Genomic DNA, 18,294 nt, shown 5'->3' with positions numbered 1-18,294 from the left:
CCAGCAGAGTGAAACTGCCCCCGGGATTTCCACAAGGCACCTGGCAAGTGCTGGTTCTGTTGTTCACCACAGCCTCCCAGCAGGAAGGGTGAGAATGGTCAGCTTCCTCTGGGGCAGGCAGGGAACAGAGCCCTGCTTTTCCTGGGCACTCCCAGCCAGGAGCTATGCCAAGGTGAAGAGCACTTCAAGAGATTCAGGCATTTAACACAACTTTAAAAAAAAATTACAAATATTTTAATAAAATTCATTATAAGTTACAGATTCCTGGAGAACAGGCTCCATTGTATAAAATGGGAGACAGGCTGGGAAGAGCAGGGAAAGCACCAAGAGGAACCTCTTTCCCCAGAGGAAAGAAGAAAGAGGGACAGAAAGGTTCTGACAGACATTTATTGGGGGGAAAAAAACAAAAACAAACCTCTAAGAATGGTCTAGTGGATGTAGAAAGACATAACTCAGTCCATGTCCCTCTGTTCCTCCACCCTTCCAAATCCTCACCCCCAAAGGCAAGCACATACGATGAGTCCTGTTTAAGTCACATGTTTTAAGAGGTCCAGGTAGACCTCAGATCCAAGGACAGTCTGAAGACACTGATCCTCTGCAGCCCTGGGTGCCAGCAGGGATGTCTGAGAAGCCAAGAGAAAGTCTCTTGGTTCAGGTCCTTGAGACGCAGCAGCACAGTGGCACAGTGTCCTTGCCCGTGCCAGATGAAGCCAAAGGGGCTGGTCCCCCATGGCAGCTGAAGTCCCTTCTGTATGGAAAGGGCATCCACCCCACAGCAGGCGTTTGTGGGGTGGTGGCTGCAGTCCTCAGCAGCTGCACAGCAAGAGCGGGGCCCTGGCCCACAGGGCCGAGCGACAAGAACCGACAGCACAAGCGGGAAGGAGGGGTGACAGCAGGCTCAGAGCCCTCCTGCAGGGACAGGCCAGCACACAGAGCAGCCCAGAGCTTGATGCTGAGATGAAGAGCTGAAATGAAGCAGCTTCCCTACAGGGCTTTGTGGGGCCCTCCACCCGCCAGGGCCCCTCCCACAGCACACACGTCTCTCCACTCGGGTCCTCCATCCAGCCCATAAGGCACCAGGGCTGGGTGGGCGACCAGCCAGGCAGATTCCACTTCCCCACCATGCTGGAGAGGGGCAGGGGGAAAAGACGGACGCATGGAGAGATCTGAAATCCAGCCAGACCATGAGTAGGGGAAGCTTGGCCACCTGTATTTGTACATGAGGAGGTGGTGGCCGTTAGTCCAGGACAGCCATGAGGAGAAGCAGTTCCCGAAAGGCACTACCATGGCGGCCGCTGAGCCCAGACTTGTTCTTGACAACGTTGCTGATGTTTTTCAGCTGCTTGTAGCATAACTTGCATTTGTGAAGCCTGTTAAAAAATGACAGCAGACACAGCATGAATCCTTAGTTGCCTGAGGTGTGGCAGTTCCTGCAGTGCCAGAGAGGCAACTCAGGCAGGAGAGAAAAGCCCTGAAAATGGCCTGGAAGAGGTTGAAGTATGAGCACAGCTCTGCGAAAGCACCAGGCATTCAGCCCACATCCCGATGAGACAGGAGAACAGCATCCACATAATGGCTCTTTCAGCCCTCTTCCCCCTTTGGCAGTACAGTCCAGGGAAAAAGGAGGTGCTGTTTTCCAAAAGCCAATTCCCAGAGAGGAGCTATCCTGTGAATGAACTCAAAATCCAGGGGCTGGCTACCAAATCATGTTTCTTGTGAGGCAGAGGGGAAAGCTACAGGGTGGTTTTACTCCCAATACTTCGTTTAGGTATGACTCAATGCACAGAGGCAAAGGGAAAGGCAGTCCTTTTCCTCTGAGCACAAGGGGTTGGTGTTTGCAGACAAAGGGAAGGTATATCCAGTCTGGTATCAGAGCCCTGATGGCAAGGGCAAAGCTCACCCAAGAGAAAGGCTGGTCCCAGGAGGGAGCAAGTGGAAGCATGTGCCTCACCTTTCCTCTCTGCTGATGTCCACTCCAACAGAAGGTGGTGCAGCGAGCATGTCCGTGATGAGTGGCAGGAATCTCTGGAGAATGAGTTTCAGGGATGTGCAGCCAGTCTGCACGTAACTGAAAAACAGAGAATCGGGTCCCACTTGAATGTCATTCCTGTCCCCCTAGCACACAGCTCTCAAACAACTCCACTCCACCACCTGTAACCAGGGGAGGAGAGCAACAGCCAAGTACCAACAACACATCTGAGTTCCAAAGCTTTCACAAAGCAAGTCTGTTCCAAAGGTCCTGGCACACACTCCACCCAAGGGGGACCTCTCTGCTCAAGGGCAGAGATGTCCTGCCAAGGGAACCTGGCAGGAACCTCTCTCCCAGAAGAAAGGAAGAGCAAAAGCTCCATCTTAAGAGAGGCTGCAATTTTTTTCCCCTGAAGATGAGACCCCCAGGGCTGTTGCAGGACTTCATTCCTTGTCCCAAGCTGACAGCTTCACTCCCAGCAGTGTGCAAAGCCCGTTTGTTTTACATAACCCCTCCTGGCTGCCAGAGCTGTCTTAAACAAAAACATCTACGACAAATCCCACTATCCTGCTCTTCCTGCCCATGCATACTTTCTGTATCTTTTCCCACACACACCTGGCAACTCCATAATTCTTTTTCAGGCGTCATATCAGCATGAGACTGTATCTGCAGAGATTTCTCAGGATTTTCCTTCAGGTACAAAATACCCAGCACAGCTCCCCTGTCACTACCTACACCCTATCCCTCAAGCACACTATGTTCTTGAGGCCTCACCTTTCATATTTACTTTGGAGTAGTTTTTCTATCTGTGGCAGGACTATAGTACACAAATCCAGCTTCCAGAGAGACCTGAAAAGAAAAGGACATATCCTGAGACTGGAGACTGAGGCTTTACAAAGCTGAGCCGACACAAATAAGACTTCCTAGCAAATGCCCAGACAGACACCCTCAAGTTCACAGAGCAAGTTCACTGACTCCCCCTCGTGAGAGAAAGTGGCAGGTTCGGACATAAATATTTCTTTGACTCTCAGCAGAATCACTTTATGAAGCCCCGAGACTTTGATTTTCCTTGGCCCCAAATAACTCCAGCTGTTACTGTCACTGCAGGCTTGAAGATGTAACTACAAGCACATGAATTTCATGCTGCCATGGCCCACTGGACACGGGCAGGTACAAGGCAGAGCTCCCAAATCCCAGTCAGGCAGCCCTTGCACATCCCAGGGGCTGACCCCATCCAGGACTCACGCTTTTTGGTTGACAATATTCAAGAGATCCACAACAACAGACAGATCATTGATTGCCACTGCAGAGTCCAGAGAGTTCTAAGAGAGAAGGGGAAGAAAAAGTCATCTATTGCAGAGGTCAAACTGGTTAGGCTAATGCAAATTAGTATCTAGTGCTGCTTTTACAAAACAAGATGGAGGAAACATGAAGTTGGCTAGGGAAGAGCACTCTCTCATGGGAAAGTTTTCTCCATGTTTCTTTGTGACCACTCAGCTGGAGCACTCTGTGGTGCATCCCTGGGCACAAAAGCTGTGAGACCCTGTGTTTTCTATGAGGCAGAATCAGGCCCAGAGAAGCAAAGAGAGCTGCTCAGCTGCTCCCCTCATGAGCCTCAGGCATCTCCACGTGCTTGCCTTGATGTCACTGGTGCTCCACACAGCCCGCACGGTGTCCAGGTTCTTGTGGCGGCTGGTGAGCACCACGCACATGGTCTCGTGGCCTTTCCTGATCTGGGACATGGCCTCCTCATCCACCAGCTCCGTCTGGCTTTGGTTTTTCACAGCCTGGAAAAGTAACAGAGCAGGATGGCACAAAAGGGTGGGAGCATTCTCTGGCCTAGGCGAGAACCAATTTTGGTGCAGAGATTGACAGTGAATACTGACTTCCTTGCAGATGGTTGTAAAAACCTTTTAAAATGGAAATGCTCAATTTGTTCTGATTTCAGTTACTTATTTCCTGCTTTTTCTACTACATCAATCACAAACATGTTTAAAGCTTTGGAAAAACTCCCAAAAAAAGGTGTATTTAAAGTAAGTTTTCAAAACCAGTATGTTTTAATGAAGAAATGTTTTCACACAAACATAATTTTTTAATGTGAAACACTTGTCTGGGAACTACAAATCTTACGTAATTCATTAAACTCTCAATTTGCTTTCTGCCCAGGCCATGATAGAATCACTACTTCCTTTGTCACGTTTAGAGTATGGGATCATCAGGATGCTCTGGTCTTTCCCCATTTTTAGGACAAGGGAGTACCCTCCCCAAGAGAGACCAAGAAGGCTCCAGGATGCAATTATTATGTGCATGTAATGGCAGACACCAATTTTTCAAATGAACCACTGTCTGGTACATGGAATAGTTCAGTGACTGTCTCACCCCTTGCTCTCTGCTTTGGTCACAGGTTCTTCATGAGCAGGGCTCAACTCTGCTGTATTCATACTTATCGCAATGGGGCACCCCCTTTCTGATGCCACCCAACACAGACACTGGCTGGAAAACATTGCCCAGAGACACTTACTGGGAGAAAGTCAGAGGCCTTCAGGCCAATGGGCTCATTCCTGGCTGCAGGAATTACTGATGGCTCTGTTCTGGTCAAAGAAGTTGAGGAGGCAATCGGTGGCCTCTGGACTGGATCAGGCTGCAGGAGAAATTGGGATAAAAGCTCTAGCAGGAACAGTTTGGACCTAGTCTGATGACCTTTATTTCTGACCTGCATTCTTCTCACAGCAGGACCCTAACACAGAAGCAGTCTCCAGTTTGTAAGCATAATTTAAGAGGCAATAAAGTGTCTCTCAGGTACACACCATGATGCGATTAAGGCTTGTAAAGAACACGGAGATGCCCCAGCAGAAGTGCCAAGTGCTGTTATTGTTATCTGAAATTAGGGCAATGGGCTGTGGCCAGGCTAAGAGAGAATTCTAAAGAAGCCAGTAAAATGAATACTGGCCCATCAAATGCTTGCACTTTTGGCAACAAACAGCCTCTATTCAAGCATTTGTAGAAACCTGGCACTTGATTGTCTGAGTGTCCCAATTTTGAGATGCAAGGAGAAGCACCACTGCAAGCACAAGCAGCAAACTAAAACAACAGAGCCTGTAGGAGGCTTGGCCTTGGTTCCACTGCTAAGGCAAGACACTTGGCAGCACAAAGCCTGGAGCTGCACTTTTACTGCCCTGCAGTGAAGGAATCAGCCTGAGCAGAAATCACAAATTCTCCAGCTCTGCACATGGTTCACAGAGGGAGCAGGAACAGCGATTCACAGAGCACACAGTACGTACGAGCTCTTGCTTTGGCAGCGAGGTCTGGACATCCGCAGCTTGGCTGGGCTTCACGGCTTCCTTTGCAGCTCCAGGCTCTACCAAGAGGGAGAGAAGTGGGAAAGCAGAAACTGATTGTTACTTTCAAGAGTTGAGAGCAAAGGTTCTGTTTAGCTATACTGCAAGGAGTAATTTCTGCCTTCAGGCAGCTCTCTCTCTTTTGAGGGCATTAACCCCATCCCCACCAAGGGGTCATTTCCATACTCACCATCCTCAGGAGGAGCAGGAAAGGGCTCATTTCGAGGAGGAGTTCGGCCTACAGAAAAAGATTTAAATAATAAATAAATGAAGGAGCATCCAAGGCTACAGATAAGTGGTAAGTCAACCTTGAAGCAGAGAAATCTCCAACAACTCCACACGAGGGTAATCAGTGATAAAACAAGCAGAGTTATCTCTTTTGGACCTTGGCACTACTGTTGAATTTAGCTAAAAGCTTTCAGACTTCATGGATAGAAGGGACAAAACTGACCCCTGTTGTTCACTGCTGCTGTAGAGGTGTGAAGTGTGAGACAAGGCACTGTCATGACAAATGATATTAGGAAAAATCCACCCTCTGTTATTGATTTATATAATGCAATTAACTTCTCAGAAAGAATATCTCATTTTTATAATTTGCATAAATATGAGATACAGACACTGCACAATGCCTCCTAAACAACAGTCTTTGCTCTAACAAAATATTTTGCCTTTCCTTCTTTAATGAAGACTGCTGATTTTGATATACATATCAAAATTCTAAGCTAATAAAATTCCCTTAGCACTCTAATCAGAACAGGAAGGCAGCACATTTGCAATGAAGCTCTGGATTCTGAGCCAGGCTTCAAAGAGACATCACTGTACCCTTGTAAAGGTGCCTCCTTTAAGCCATTCACCAACATGATCCGTGTGTCAGTGTCCAAGCACAGAATATTAAAGGAAAGCTTTCTAAACTCTCCAGTCACAGGTGAAGTCTCTGTTACAGTACGCCAAAGGTCAGTTCTATTGAATCAGTTTAGCGCCCTGATGTCAAACCCAGACACTACTCAAAAGCACTATAAACCCTGGTACTGACAAATTGCATTCTTGGGCTGGAAGATCTCTTTGTAATCCTCCTGGTTCTGGATCTCAGCCTTTGATTCCTTCTCATCCCGGTCATCTTCACTGCTAGGACTGTGCCTCTCACTCTCTGAGTTGTGCTTCACTCTGCTGTGGAAAAAGAGTTGTTGTCAGGGGAAGCCATATTGTCAGAGAGAGAGAGAGAGAGAGAGAGAGAACACTGAATGTGTGGGACATTGCCTTAAAATCTGGAAACTCAACAAGCCAGCAGACTGCCTCACCTCTGCGGCTTGCTGCAGCTCGTTGAGGGCCTGTCGTAGATGCGGCGAAGGGAGGACCCTGTGGGGGTAGGTGGCACAAGAGGCTGGTCGTCCCTGATCAACCCGTGAGGAACAGAATCTGACTTTGGGACTCTGCTGAGATCCACAACGAAGGAAGAGACTGTGCTTTGTGCAAAGGAAACTCCTATCTGCAGAGGTAAAAGATCAAGATAATTCACCAAGGAGTAGGGTGCACACCAGCCCTTTTGAGAACAGGCACGATGGAGTGACCCTGAGCAACTGTGCTTGAGGACTGCTCAGTTCAGTGCTGCGGATTTTTCAACCTGAAGTTGCCAGCGATTTATGAACAGCTTGGATAAAATTTTTACCAAGCATAGCTTCTAAATACTGGTCAAACTAAGCTCCAGTTCTTTCCTCCAGAAGGCAGAGACACAACGTGGAGCACAAGGCACACAGCCTTTGGGCATGCTGCAAGCCCTGACACAAGCTTACAGGTCTGAAGGCCTGCAAGGAGGCAGCAGGATTTTATCTTGTGTTTCACAGCTGCCTACCCCTGCCTCAGGAGCAGTGTCTTACCAGCTGGTTGTTGCTGATAGACAAGTCAGCTACTTTTCCCCAGTTCACCAAGACCACATCAAAACAGCGCTCTGGCTCCCAGCCGTACACACGCAGCGAATCCTGGAAGCCACTGTACAAGCAGCAGCCATCCGGGTTGAAGAGCACACACCTGGGAGGAAGGCAGGAGGAGAATCAGGTACAGCATTCCCACCTTGCTCAGTCCTTGTGGATCTCTGACTACACTGAACACCTTCAGTTCTGTTTCTAACAATGAACCTTGCAATGTGGTGTTCACCTGTGCAACCTGGTGGGCCTGTGCAGTATGTCCAGCAGCCCAAATTTCTCCCCAGTAAAGTCTCTCTCTGAGGAAACCCCCCCTTCACCCCACCTTTAGTCTCTGCCTAGCACATTTCAGTAGGAATTTAATGTACCTGACAGGAGTGGCCTCCTCTTCAATACAGCTCACAACTTGAAACTTCTCCAAGTCCCAGAACCGAACAGTCCTGTACACACAACACAACAAAATTCATTGCTCGTCACTCTAGAAATCACAGTAGGATCCAGATTTTAAACAAAACACTAACAGAATTACTTTTGCAGTTGTGCACATACAGTGACCTACAGAGAACGCTGCTCTAGCTAAGATTCATGAATCCAGACAGAGATACTTAGAGGCTCTAGACATGGACAGGCATTTAGAGCTGGCCCAGAGCTAAGAGAACACCATGCCAGGTGTTCTGTATTACCAGAATATAGCAGGGCTGCCTGCTGTTCACACAGGATGTCAGCTGAATTTGTGAGAGGCTTGGGGCTACACATTGATTTCTAGTGTGGCAGCAGGTGCCATCAATTTTGGATGAGAAGGGAAGATCTCCACGTTCTGCCCATCACAGATGTCATGTCCTACTGTCTACATGTCTGGCTCTTGCAATGGCAGGTTTGAATTGAGTGACATTCCTCTTGGTCATATTCCTACAAGGAAGGGCATCAGGAAATGGAACAGACATATACATTTCCCTACTTTCTCCCTCCCCTTATGTACCTGTCAGAGCTGCCAGAAGCCAAAAGGTACTCATTGGGATGGAATTCAACAACATTTACTGGGCCAGTGTGTCCTGTAAACTCAAACATCAACTTCCCAGCAGTCAGATCCCACAGCTGAAAGGAGGAAAGAACAGAGACTCTTGAAGATATTTAATGTTAGAGATTTCCAATACACTTGGGATTTCCTTGTACTGGCAACTTTCTAACACCTCCCTCCCCCAAGAACAGACCCAAGTCTGTCAAAGACAGCAATAATCAGGGAAAGGGTACCATCCAAATAATTTAAGGCTTTGTTTTGGGGTGGTGTTTTTTTTTGGGGTTTTTTTTTTTGTTTTTGTTTTTTTTTTTTTTTGCATTATCTTTTATTTTCTATGTAACTTGTCCCCTAGAAGTTTCTGGTTTATATTTAGAGACTGAGACAAAATATAGCAGTTCCATCTGTTCCCACAGACTGTATCTCAAACATGAACAAACAAAAATCCAAAAGCTCTGAATGCCTTAGCAATTCCTTCTTCCTGTGCTCAAGTCTGCATTTGAAAATGTAGTGAAATAACTGATCAGTTAATTTCATGTGAAGCTGAAAATAAAATCAGTCCTTCATCTCCATTCCTCCATACTCCACGTGAAATAACTGAAATCATTATTTCAATCAATACTTTCCTGAACTCTTTCTCTTGCTCTGCTCAGTCCTGACAGCAATTTTCAGGCTGATAATCACATGTAATGTGTATAACACAAACAGAGCCAGAAATTAGTCTGGTGAAGCAATGTGCTGTGGACAATTCATTCTACAAGGTTACTGAGGCCAACATTCAGGTATCACCACTCTACTACATCAAAACATTGATTTTTCTGTGAATAGCCTCTCCCAATGTGTCTACTGGATAAGGGCATTTCAACCCATGCAGCTCTTCCATGGGTGTTGTGGGCCATCAGACAGGATCCCCATAAGAAAACCAATCTCTGGGGCTCAGCCAGCTGCCAAATGAACTAAGGGTATTTATGAGTGAGTGCTGGTAATGCCTGGTAAAAAGACAATCCCAGCATTCCCCTGTACCACAAGCACATAAGGAAGGTGTCACAATAAATTACCTTTACAGTGTGATCATCAGCAGCAGAGGCCACCCATTTCCCATCAGGGCTGAAGCGGAGACACCGAACTGCTTCTGTGTGACCCTGAAATCAGGAAAACAAACAGTATTCTGGCTTTTGTCTTTCAATCCTATACAATATAATAAACTAAAATCAATTACGTGTTTTACAGAGCTCACAGCTTGCAGAACACAACACTGTACTCAAGACACTACACCCAGCCACACTAAATGTGTGTAATCTCTCTCACCTAGTCACTTATGCCATCAGTTTAAGTACAGTAAATACAGATCTGGCTTCACTAATAAGAATCAGTTCTAAATTACAGATTTACATATGGTCAGAAGTGCTTAGTCTCTGGTTTCTACATTAAATTAATATACAACAAGTTCTTCAGATAGAAAAAGGTCCCAAGAACAGAACCATCTCAGTGCAGTGGCAATACCATTAAGAATATAAAGAAACCCTCACGGATGCTCTCCATCCCCCACTGAAGCCATCCACACTATAGCACATGATACCCATTGATATCCTATAATATCCATTTCATATTCTCATACAGCTTGCAGAGGCCTGCTGAGGTTTGTCAGGCCACTTCACAAATCATGCAGATCTTATTTTCATGCTGGAAAACCAGGAAGTTCACTGTACATAATCACATTTAGGTTTGCTCACAAGTCCTCAAATAAATATTTATCCCCTCTTTGCAAAACCTAATGAAATATTTTACCTTGAATGTGAAGATACAGCCTTTTCTTCTTACATCCCAGAGCTACAAGGAAGAAAAGCAAACAAATTGTATGTTTAGAGCAGTATGTTGGGAGCTCAAGGGTCCTGCCAGAACAAGGGATCTCTGTGTCACCAAGCTAACAGATACTGCAGAATGAATGGGCTGCTGAACCCCTGTAGGCCTTAGGGGTATTTTCTAACTCCCCAAGTGAGAATCACTCCTGGAAGGTATCTCTTACTACAGCAGCTCAGTTCTGACAGTCAAACACCAGCCTGAGGAAGCAGATACAATCCACAGCAACCAGGACATCTGTGCTTGCTGACACCAGGTCTTGGCTGGCACCTTACTCAGAGCCACATTCCACACCAGAGGAGTCACATTTATGAGCTGGCTGTGAAAATACACACACGGATTTCACAAGCACTCACAAACACACCTGCCCACACATGGAAATGATGATGTGCAGCATCCACCAACAGCTTGACAAAAAACATGTTCTGGCACTCTTCAAAACAAAGACACTGCAAGTAAAGAGGGAAATCTCTGCTGGAAGCTGGGTTTTACCTTAATGTTGGTGTCCAAAGAGCCAGATGCCACAAAGCTTCCAAAAGGATGGAAATGAAGGCTGCAGATATTTGCTTTGTGACCTGGTAGGGTACGAAGAACTGGGAAAAGGAGAAGCAGAGCAGAGAGAAGGAAGAGAGGAAAAACATTTTATAGTTCACTTCCACCAGACACCATGCAGAAGTGTCAGGGGGATAGCCACACTATCCCCACCGTTATTTTATGGAAATATACATTATTTTGTGGAAATGCCCCTGACTTTACCCCAGCAATGCAAAGAAACAGCAATAGAAAGCTCATGATCAATTAACTTAATGACAGTCCTGTCCTTAGATATGGAAACTACAGACAGAATTCAAAAGATCTCCATTCTGAAATGAGGCAGCTGGCAGGCAGTGCATCTTTCCATTTGTTACATAGACAGCAAAATGGGCCAGAGGAGGAACAGTTTTGGCTGGGAAATGAAGTGAAACAGTCTTGACTGCCTGCAGCATTCACCCTGCAGTTATTAGACAGACCCTTTCCCAGGACTCTGTACCCCATCCAGTCACCACCTCTTAGGTTCCAATATTCACCCTGGAGTCCTTCAATTGCCCCTTGCAAGAATTACCATAAAGACAGGAAATGGATGCATAGGAAGCAGGAGACAAAGAAACGATCAGTGTTTCAGCAAGTCATCGAGTAACACCCCCTGTAATTCTGGAAACCAGAAAGGACCAGTAGAACTGGTACATCATATCTCAGCAAGCAGTGACAAATGCAGAACTCAGCTCTAAGAAAAACTGCCCAGATAATAACAAGGGCAATCCCTCTCCCTCATCCGTCATCTGGAACAAGCTGATGATTCCCCTGGCAGAAATTAGCTCTTGAGCCAGAGCTGGGGTGGACATTTGCACAGACACTGGCTCATAAGTCTTCTAATAAATGCAGCCAGATCAGCTACTCCCCACAGGCAGAGCCAAACTATTCCATAGCTGAACTGATTCTAAGTGTCTGAATGACATCAGTGCTTTTCATTATTGATGCTGCCTGTGGTTTGCCTCTTTAGCTCAGCCAGTGTAAGTCTATTTTCATTACACATTCCTTCTATGAACAAGTAGTAACCTGTAAGAAATATTCAGTCATTTTCTGGTATTCCTGCTGGAATGCACTCAAGTGATTTATGATACCTTTGCAAACTCATTCTAGGATTTGAGGAAAATGCAATAAATAAAGCATGACTCAACAGTGGCCTTTAAGGGATCAGAGCTTGATGAGTTCATAGCTTTTACAGTTTATTAAAAATTAGGCCTTTGTCTATTTATGTGGCCATGCAAGATCAGGAGAGCAGAAAAATTGCTAGAGGAAAAAAGAAAAGTTAGAACCTAAGAACAGGAAGTCAACAAGCAGAAGATTCCTGCATTTATGCAGAACTTAATAAACTTAAAACTTCCAATCTGGTTTGGGATCCTTTTATTAAGGTTGAGAATTCTAAGTTGAGACTCTGAACACAAATTCTATATGCCTAGCTATCTATACGTGCATGGAAACTGGAATACAGATTTTGACACACTCAGGTCAAAACCTTAGAAACTAGTTCCTCAGATCAGTGTCCCCAAAACATGTCCAAATTTCTGCTCAAGCGTGAATACACAGCTCCATACCCTCAGTAAAAGGACAAAAAAGGGAGATGCAGATGAAGATGAAAGCAATACGAAGCTCCTGTTCCTTCTTAAATCAGAAACCTTCTGGGTCGATATAGGCATTAAACATAAGGATTCCCCAAAGAGTATGTATGACCAGGAGCAAAAACTCATGGGCACATACCTTTGGCAGCTTCCAGGTCCCAAACTCGAATGGACCCTGACCGGGACCCTGCAACTATGAGCTTCTCATTTGGGTTGACTTGTAGGCTCTCGATGGGGGTTGTGTGGCCTGTCAAGCTCTGCAAAGAAAACCATCAGGGTCAGTCAACAGCTGCTGGGACAGCCCTGTAGGAACCATGGCATTGTTCATACTCCAGGGGTAACCCTTTGGCCATGAGCTGGGACCACCTGGCTGTGCCACTGTCCTTTTTCCTCAGCAGCCAGCAGGGTGGCAGAGCACTCTAAAGCCCATCACTGCACTCAGCACAGCACACCTGTCTTCCAACATTATCTTTGGAATAACTTTCTGGGGCACGCTGACTAAGTTTTAAAGGATGCATCAACAGAGACACAGGTAGTTAAACATTAGGTGTGGATGCTCAGACAAGGCTGACACATTCTTACATCATAAAAATTATGCTGTAGTAGCACAATGCCACCGTGTTTGCTCTAAATAGGTCATCTAAGTGTCATGAACCAGTTACAAAATCCAAGCAAGAGCAAAAGCAGGGCTATTTTGAAACCTTCACCAAGCACCAAGCCATAGGTTGCTGCCAGCAATGGATGTCACAGTGACAGCATGGTGCTAACACTGAAGTACTGACATGAGGCATAAGGCAGTAATTCACATAAAGTTCCTTTCATCCTTGAGCACCCAAAAGCTTACAAATTACATCAGCATTGTGAAAAGGCCTATATTTTATTAAAACACAAAAATATTTAAAACTAGCTCTAGAAAACAAATCCCACCATTGCAGACTTTTTGCTTGCCAAATAAGCAGTATTCTCTGCTTTAGTCCATCCTCAAATGTCTTTTTAAATAGCTACGCTAGCTCTGTGCCTCCCACACACATACAGAGGCTGGGAATGCCAGTTGGAAGCTGCCTGTTCTGATGGAGCTTTCTTAGGAATCTATGTGCAATTGAAATCCTTTACAAAATCCACAGTTGCAACTGCCATTACTGAGAACTAGAGCTCACACTTAAACCAAGTCCCAGTGTTACAAAAATTCCTCTTCTTCCTCTTTCCCAACACAAACATCCATAATCATTATAATATAAACACTGAAAATTAACTTCAGAGGACAACCCCAAAAATCAAGGTTCTTTTGATATACAAGAATGGCACAAGCAGCTTCAGTCAGTCCCTGCCTCTCAGAAACAGCAGCTCTCAGCATCTGGGGTTCCAGGAAGCACAGGAGAGGTGCAGCTCTGCCACCACAGAAAGGTACAGAGTGAGTCCTTCAACCTTCTTCTCTAGTAGGGCAATAGTCCAGTTTCAAACTGGAGTCATGCCATCACCAAGGGCTTGAAAAGATACTGCTTAACTACACTATGCAAAAAATACAGCCCTGCCAAAGGTGATCATTCACACACTTAATGAACAGAAAAATAAAGTGGACAGATTCTCCTTTTAGCCTTTTTGACCTGACTTTCCTGATTTTTTTCTCACAAGGCTCACACTGGCTAGAGCAACGCCTTTGATACCACAACATTATTGTGTTGTTAATTAAATAAATGACAGGAGATGTGCTAAAGTTGGTTTTATACAACACCCACTCAAAGTGATGCAGGATAGATATCTGTTAAGTATGTATTTATGGTGCTCTTTAGTGATCACTGCTGGGGTAACTCTACCCTTGCTAACACACTGCAAGCAGAGTTACTCCTCCCCAGCCTACAGCAAACTATTGTGGCAGCCTTCATGGTGACAGTTAGGGCACAGGTGGGAATGCATCCTGCTGGGGATATGTCCTGCTGTGACTGCAAACCCCAGGGTATAAAACTGGCCCCTGTAGCCCACACTAAAATCTATAGCTGTTCTTGTACAAAACTCTTCCTTTAATTAGCCTGGTAATATAATAAAGCACAGTATTTATTATCTGAGTAAGCACTGGTCCAGCTCAAGTACTCCCACAACGTCTCTAGAGCAGTGGTCTCACCAGGCACCCAGTTCTGTCCCTATCTTTAGCTAGAATCTGGTTACACAGCTTTGTGTTTGCAAACTCTACTCAAAAGTCCCACAGGCTCCACCCCAACAATCTTTCCCCTCATTCTCTACCCTCCAAACCTCAGACTTAATATTCCCATCCCCCAAAAGCTGAAAACAGGCCTGTTCTTACCATGATGCAGTTGGGCTTGCTAACTGACCATATGTTGACCCGACAGTCGTCTCCTCCAGTGGCCAGCATCCGGCCTGAACCTTTTCCCAGGACTACTGAGGATACATTGCTGCTGTGGGCCATGATTTCTTCTGCACAAAACAAAGCAAACACTTATTACAGATCAGTAATAAAAATTTTCAACCCATCCCTCCAAAAGGTCTAAAAAAAGTCTTTTCTCCAGAAACACTTTCCAGTTTCCACTGGACAAGCTGCAGCAGCCACTGTTCAGATAAGAAGTCACGCTATTATCTTGCTTTGAACAGTCCTTCTTGGCTCTTCCTGCTGTACTTAAAACATTTGCTGACCAAAGTTTCATGACTCCAGCGCTCACATGGCTTACAGAAAGCATCTTCTCTCACTTGCAGCAGTTCAAGAGCTTTTAAAGATTTGCTCAAGTGCAGCAAGGCACTTTACCTGCAATAATGCACAGCAGCCAGAGTCATCTAGTGAAAGGCCCTCTAATCCTGTTCTAGAGAGCAGCAGCAGACAGTCCAGCCTGTGAGGAACTGGCAGAGGAGCAGCAGTATAGTTTGTTACCTTACCCAGAAAAAAGCCAGACTCAGCAGTGGGGAGAGGTGGAGCTTTGGCAGAGGCTTTGCTACATCCCCACTAGAGAACACAGGCAAAACTGAGCACTGCAGGGCATGCAGCTGTGACAAAGGAGGGTAAATATCCATCCAAATGGGTAGAAACTAACAAATCTGATTGATGTTAAATGACTGTTAAAAAACTGGGAGCTGAGGGGACGCTCTGACACCACAACAACAGACTTCTATGAAAATCCCATCATAAACCAATCTGGGGCAAAAAAGAAGCCAAATTAGCACATTTGCTTACACACCTCACAGTGGAATTTTAAATTCACTCAAAATTTTGGCAGGGGCTTTTGACAGATGCATTTAGCAATATCTTCATCTAACTGTTCTCTTCTTTGAAACATCCCAGGATTTGCATGCCTAATAGTTATGAAACTGTAAAAATGGTTATGAGTCTATAAAAAGGCTAGGTAGCATCCATTCAGCTTTCATTCAGATTGTTTGGCTGGGAGGAGCAATGTGATCATTTTACATGCAACACTAATCCAAAAGGATTTTGGATGGCTGCAATAATAATTACAGGTACTTTGATCTCAAAATCTCAAGAGTGGTTTTCTGAAAGCAAAACTGCGCAACTTTCACTTGGGCTGGAGAAACACCTTTCAAATTACAAAGGTGACTGGACCATAAATTACATGTGAAGGGCAAATCTGAAAATACACCTGCATTGTGTTGAAAGACCAAACTTCCACATAAAAATGCTAACACAAAGCCTGTAAGGATATACAGACTATAAGGTAACCATAAGTACAATTAGCATTACTACACCAGCTCACTAGTTAAAATTGCAAGGACAGATGCTGAGCATTGCTGCTGAAACGAGTGTGTCAGCAGCTCCACTTCTTCCTGTCTTGATTTCCTTCTTAATAATATATTGTAAGTTTAAAAGTCATTGTGGAAGCATCCAACCCTGTTCCTAAAAGCCAGGTAATAAACTGATGTCTGCCTTGGGCAGACAGGTTCATTTGCTCTCCCACAAGTCCCTTAAACCCACAAAATTTTTATTTCATGAAGTTCTTGTCACCAGCTATCACCCACCAGCCCAGTAACACTCAACTTCTAATTAGCATTGCTGAAACATCCCTAACACTCAGAATGCTTTTCCCTCTAAAGGGGATGCTACGGTGGGGCAGCAGATCAAGAATCTCTGCACACCTATGGAAAATGGAGATGGACAGATTTCCAGCTCTTCCTGCAATTGGAGTTTCAGGGATGGGAAGATAATATAGCCAACTGGCTTTCTGCTCAGAAAGATACACAATTCCTAAATCAGTAATCTCAGATGACTTCATGTGTTATCAGCCAAGGACACTATTTCTGACAGCCAGTTTCCAGAGCCCACTCACTGACTAAAGCAACTGATCACATCCTATTGCTTCTAAGCATTCCTCAACAGCCCCTATGAAATAACTCATCAGTGACCAGCGAGAAACTGATAGTCAGCAACTGTCTACTGCTCCTTCAGAGGAAGAATAATGGACATGAAACCAGCAGATTCTTACTGTCTGTTGCAAAGGAATTTCAAGAGGGTGGGACACACAGACCCTGCAAAGATCACCTCATTTCTCCTGCAGCAGAGAGCTCAGTGAGCCTTCTGTAACAAGCTGAGCACCAATGAAGGAAAACCCCATAGAGGCTAAGTTTGGGGCCTTCTCCCTGATACTGAGGGGATGCCCCATTACTATGTGGCTCACAAGAGCAGTTTCCATTGAAAGACAGACTATGCTGAGTTGGAAGGGACTCACAAGGATGATCAGGTTCTATTCCTGCTTGTCCTACACAGGACAATCCCCCCCTTGCCTGAGAGCATTGGCCAAACAGGACAGGCTGTAACAAACAGGCTTGGTGCAGTACCTCCTGCTCCTGTGAAGAACAGTTTCCTAATATTCAACCTAAACATCCCCCAGCACAGCTCCAGGGGCTCGCTCAGGTCCTTTCACTGGTCACACACAGCAGAGATCGAAGCTGTCCTTCCAACGCACTCAAGAAGAAGCTGCAGCTCATGATAAGCTCTGCCCTCAGTCTCCTCCAGGCTGAAGAAGCCAAGAGATCTCAATAACTCCTTTGCATGGCTTCTCCTCTAGACCCTTCACCATATTCACAGCCCTTCTTTGGATCTCTCCAAAAGCTTTCTATCCTTCTTAAACTGTGGTGTCCAAACCTGCCCTCAGGACTCGAGGTGAGGCTGCACCAGCACAGAGCAGAGTGGGACCATCACCTTCCTCGGCGCACCCCAGGGCACAGCTGGCCCTTTGGGCTACCAGGGCACACTGGTGACTCATTTTCAACTTGACACCGACCAGGAACCCCACATCCCTTTTTGTGGGACTGCTCTCCAGCCTTTCATTCCCCAGTCTCTCGGTACATCCAGGGTTGTCCCTTGACAGATGCCCCATCCCTCACTGCCTCGGTTGTTCTTGTACTACAGTAGAGTCATGTGGGGTTAGACAGGCACTTAGCTTAGCGCTGCAGCAACTATCCGGAAAAAAATAAAGACAGTGACCCTTTGAAAAGAGCACTGACAAGGCCACGATATTCATTGTGCCGCTATGTTTTCCAACAGGACTTCCAGGAGTTAAAAAATCCAGTCAGCAATGTAGAAAGAGGGCTGGGGCACCATAAGCAGGGCAGGGATGAGGTGGTTCCTACCCCTCCCCGCTCCCAGCCGGGGCGGCTCCCCCGCCCGGCACTCACGCAGCTTCCATGCCGTCTTCGTGGTGACGGCCACGGCCATGGCTCAGCGCGGCGCCTCTCGGGCGGGCAGCGCCTTCCTCCTCCCGGCGAGGCTCCGCTCCGCTAGCGCGTCCTACGGCCAGGCCGTGCACCGGGGCCGTCCTGCGGGCACTCAAACACGGTCACGGCGAGACTCTCCTGAGAGGCGGCGCGGCGGGGGACGAGGCCTCACCGCTGACGAACATCACGGGACGGGAGCGCTGGCCGGGGCGAGGGCGATCGCCTGGACGCTGGTGGCGGCGGGGCCCGGCAGTACCGGACCGGGACCCCCTGCCCGCCACCGCCCCGCAACCGGCCCTTCACAACAACCCCGCGCCGCGCCGGGCGGTTGCCCGGGCTCCGCGCGCCGCTCGGCCAATAGGAA

General features: G+C 46.4%; 1 protein-coding gene across 2 annotated transcripts; it reads right to left on the bottom strand.

Moving 5' to 3' along the window:
* Positions 1-1,189: 1,189 nt before the first annotated feature.
* Positions 1,190-18,269, bottom strand: KATNB1 (katanin regulatory subunit B1). 2 transcript variants are annotated; one of them, XM_053987206.1, is made up of 19 exons: positions 17,892-18,269; positions 14,560-14,690; positions 12,400-12,517; positions 10,594-10,694; positions 10,030-10,071; positions 9,300-9,383; positions 8,206-8,321; positions 7,595-7,666; positions 7,182-7,332; positions 6,606-6,793; positions 6,341-6,471; positions 5,498-5,545; positions 5,251-5,327; positions 4,491-4,610; positions 3,607-3,756; positions 3,215-3,291; positions 2,744-2,818; positions 1,952-2,068; positions 1,190-1,370 (listed from the first exon to the last, which is right to left on the bottom strand). In XM_053987206.1, exons 1-19 carry the CDS (start codon positions 17,929-17,931, stop codon positions 1,238-1,240), a joined length of 1,971 nt encoding a protein of 656 aa, XP_053843181.1. In that variant the 5' UTR covers positions 17,932-18,269; the 3' UTR covers positions 1,190-1,237. The 2 variants fall into 2 exon arrangements, with proteins under 2 accessions (XP_053843181.1, XP_053843180.1); XM_053987205.1 differs by having other exon boundaries at positions 6,341-6,474; positions 17,892-18,268.
* Positions 18,270-18,294: the final 25 nt, after the last annotated feature.

The sequence above is a fragment of the Vidua macroura genome, chromosome 11 (genome assembly GCF_024509145.1).
Source record: "Vidua macroura isolate BioBank_ID:100142 chromosome 11, ASM2450914v1, whole genome shotgun sequence".
NCBI lineage: Eukaryota > Metazoa > Chordata > Aves > Passeriformes > Viduidae > Vidua > Vidua macroura.
The sequence above is the reverse complement of the archived record's forward strand: the minus strand, read 5'-3'. Positions and strand labels throughout refer to the sequence as shown.

Bases quoted from the DNA above. Each gene is read 5' to 3' on its own strand.
- KATNB1 (XM_053987205.1), bottom strand. From the start codon at position 17,931: ATGGCCGTGGCCGTCACCACGAAGACGGCATGGAAGCTGC. The intron at 8,322-9,299 runs GTAATTTATTGT...TCCTCCTTTCAG, and splicing joins CTGATGATCACACTGTAAAG to CTGTGGGATCTGACTGCTGG. The intron at 3,292-3,606 runs GCAAGCACGTGG...CTTCTCTCTTAG, and splicing joins GGAGCACCAGTGACATCAAG to AACTCTCTGGACTCTGCAGT.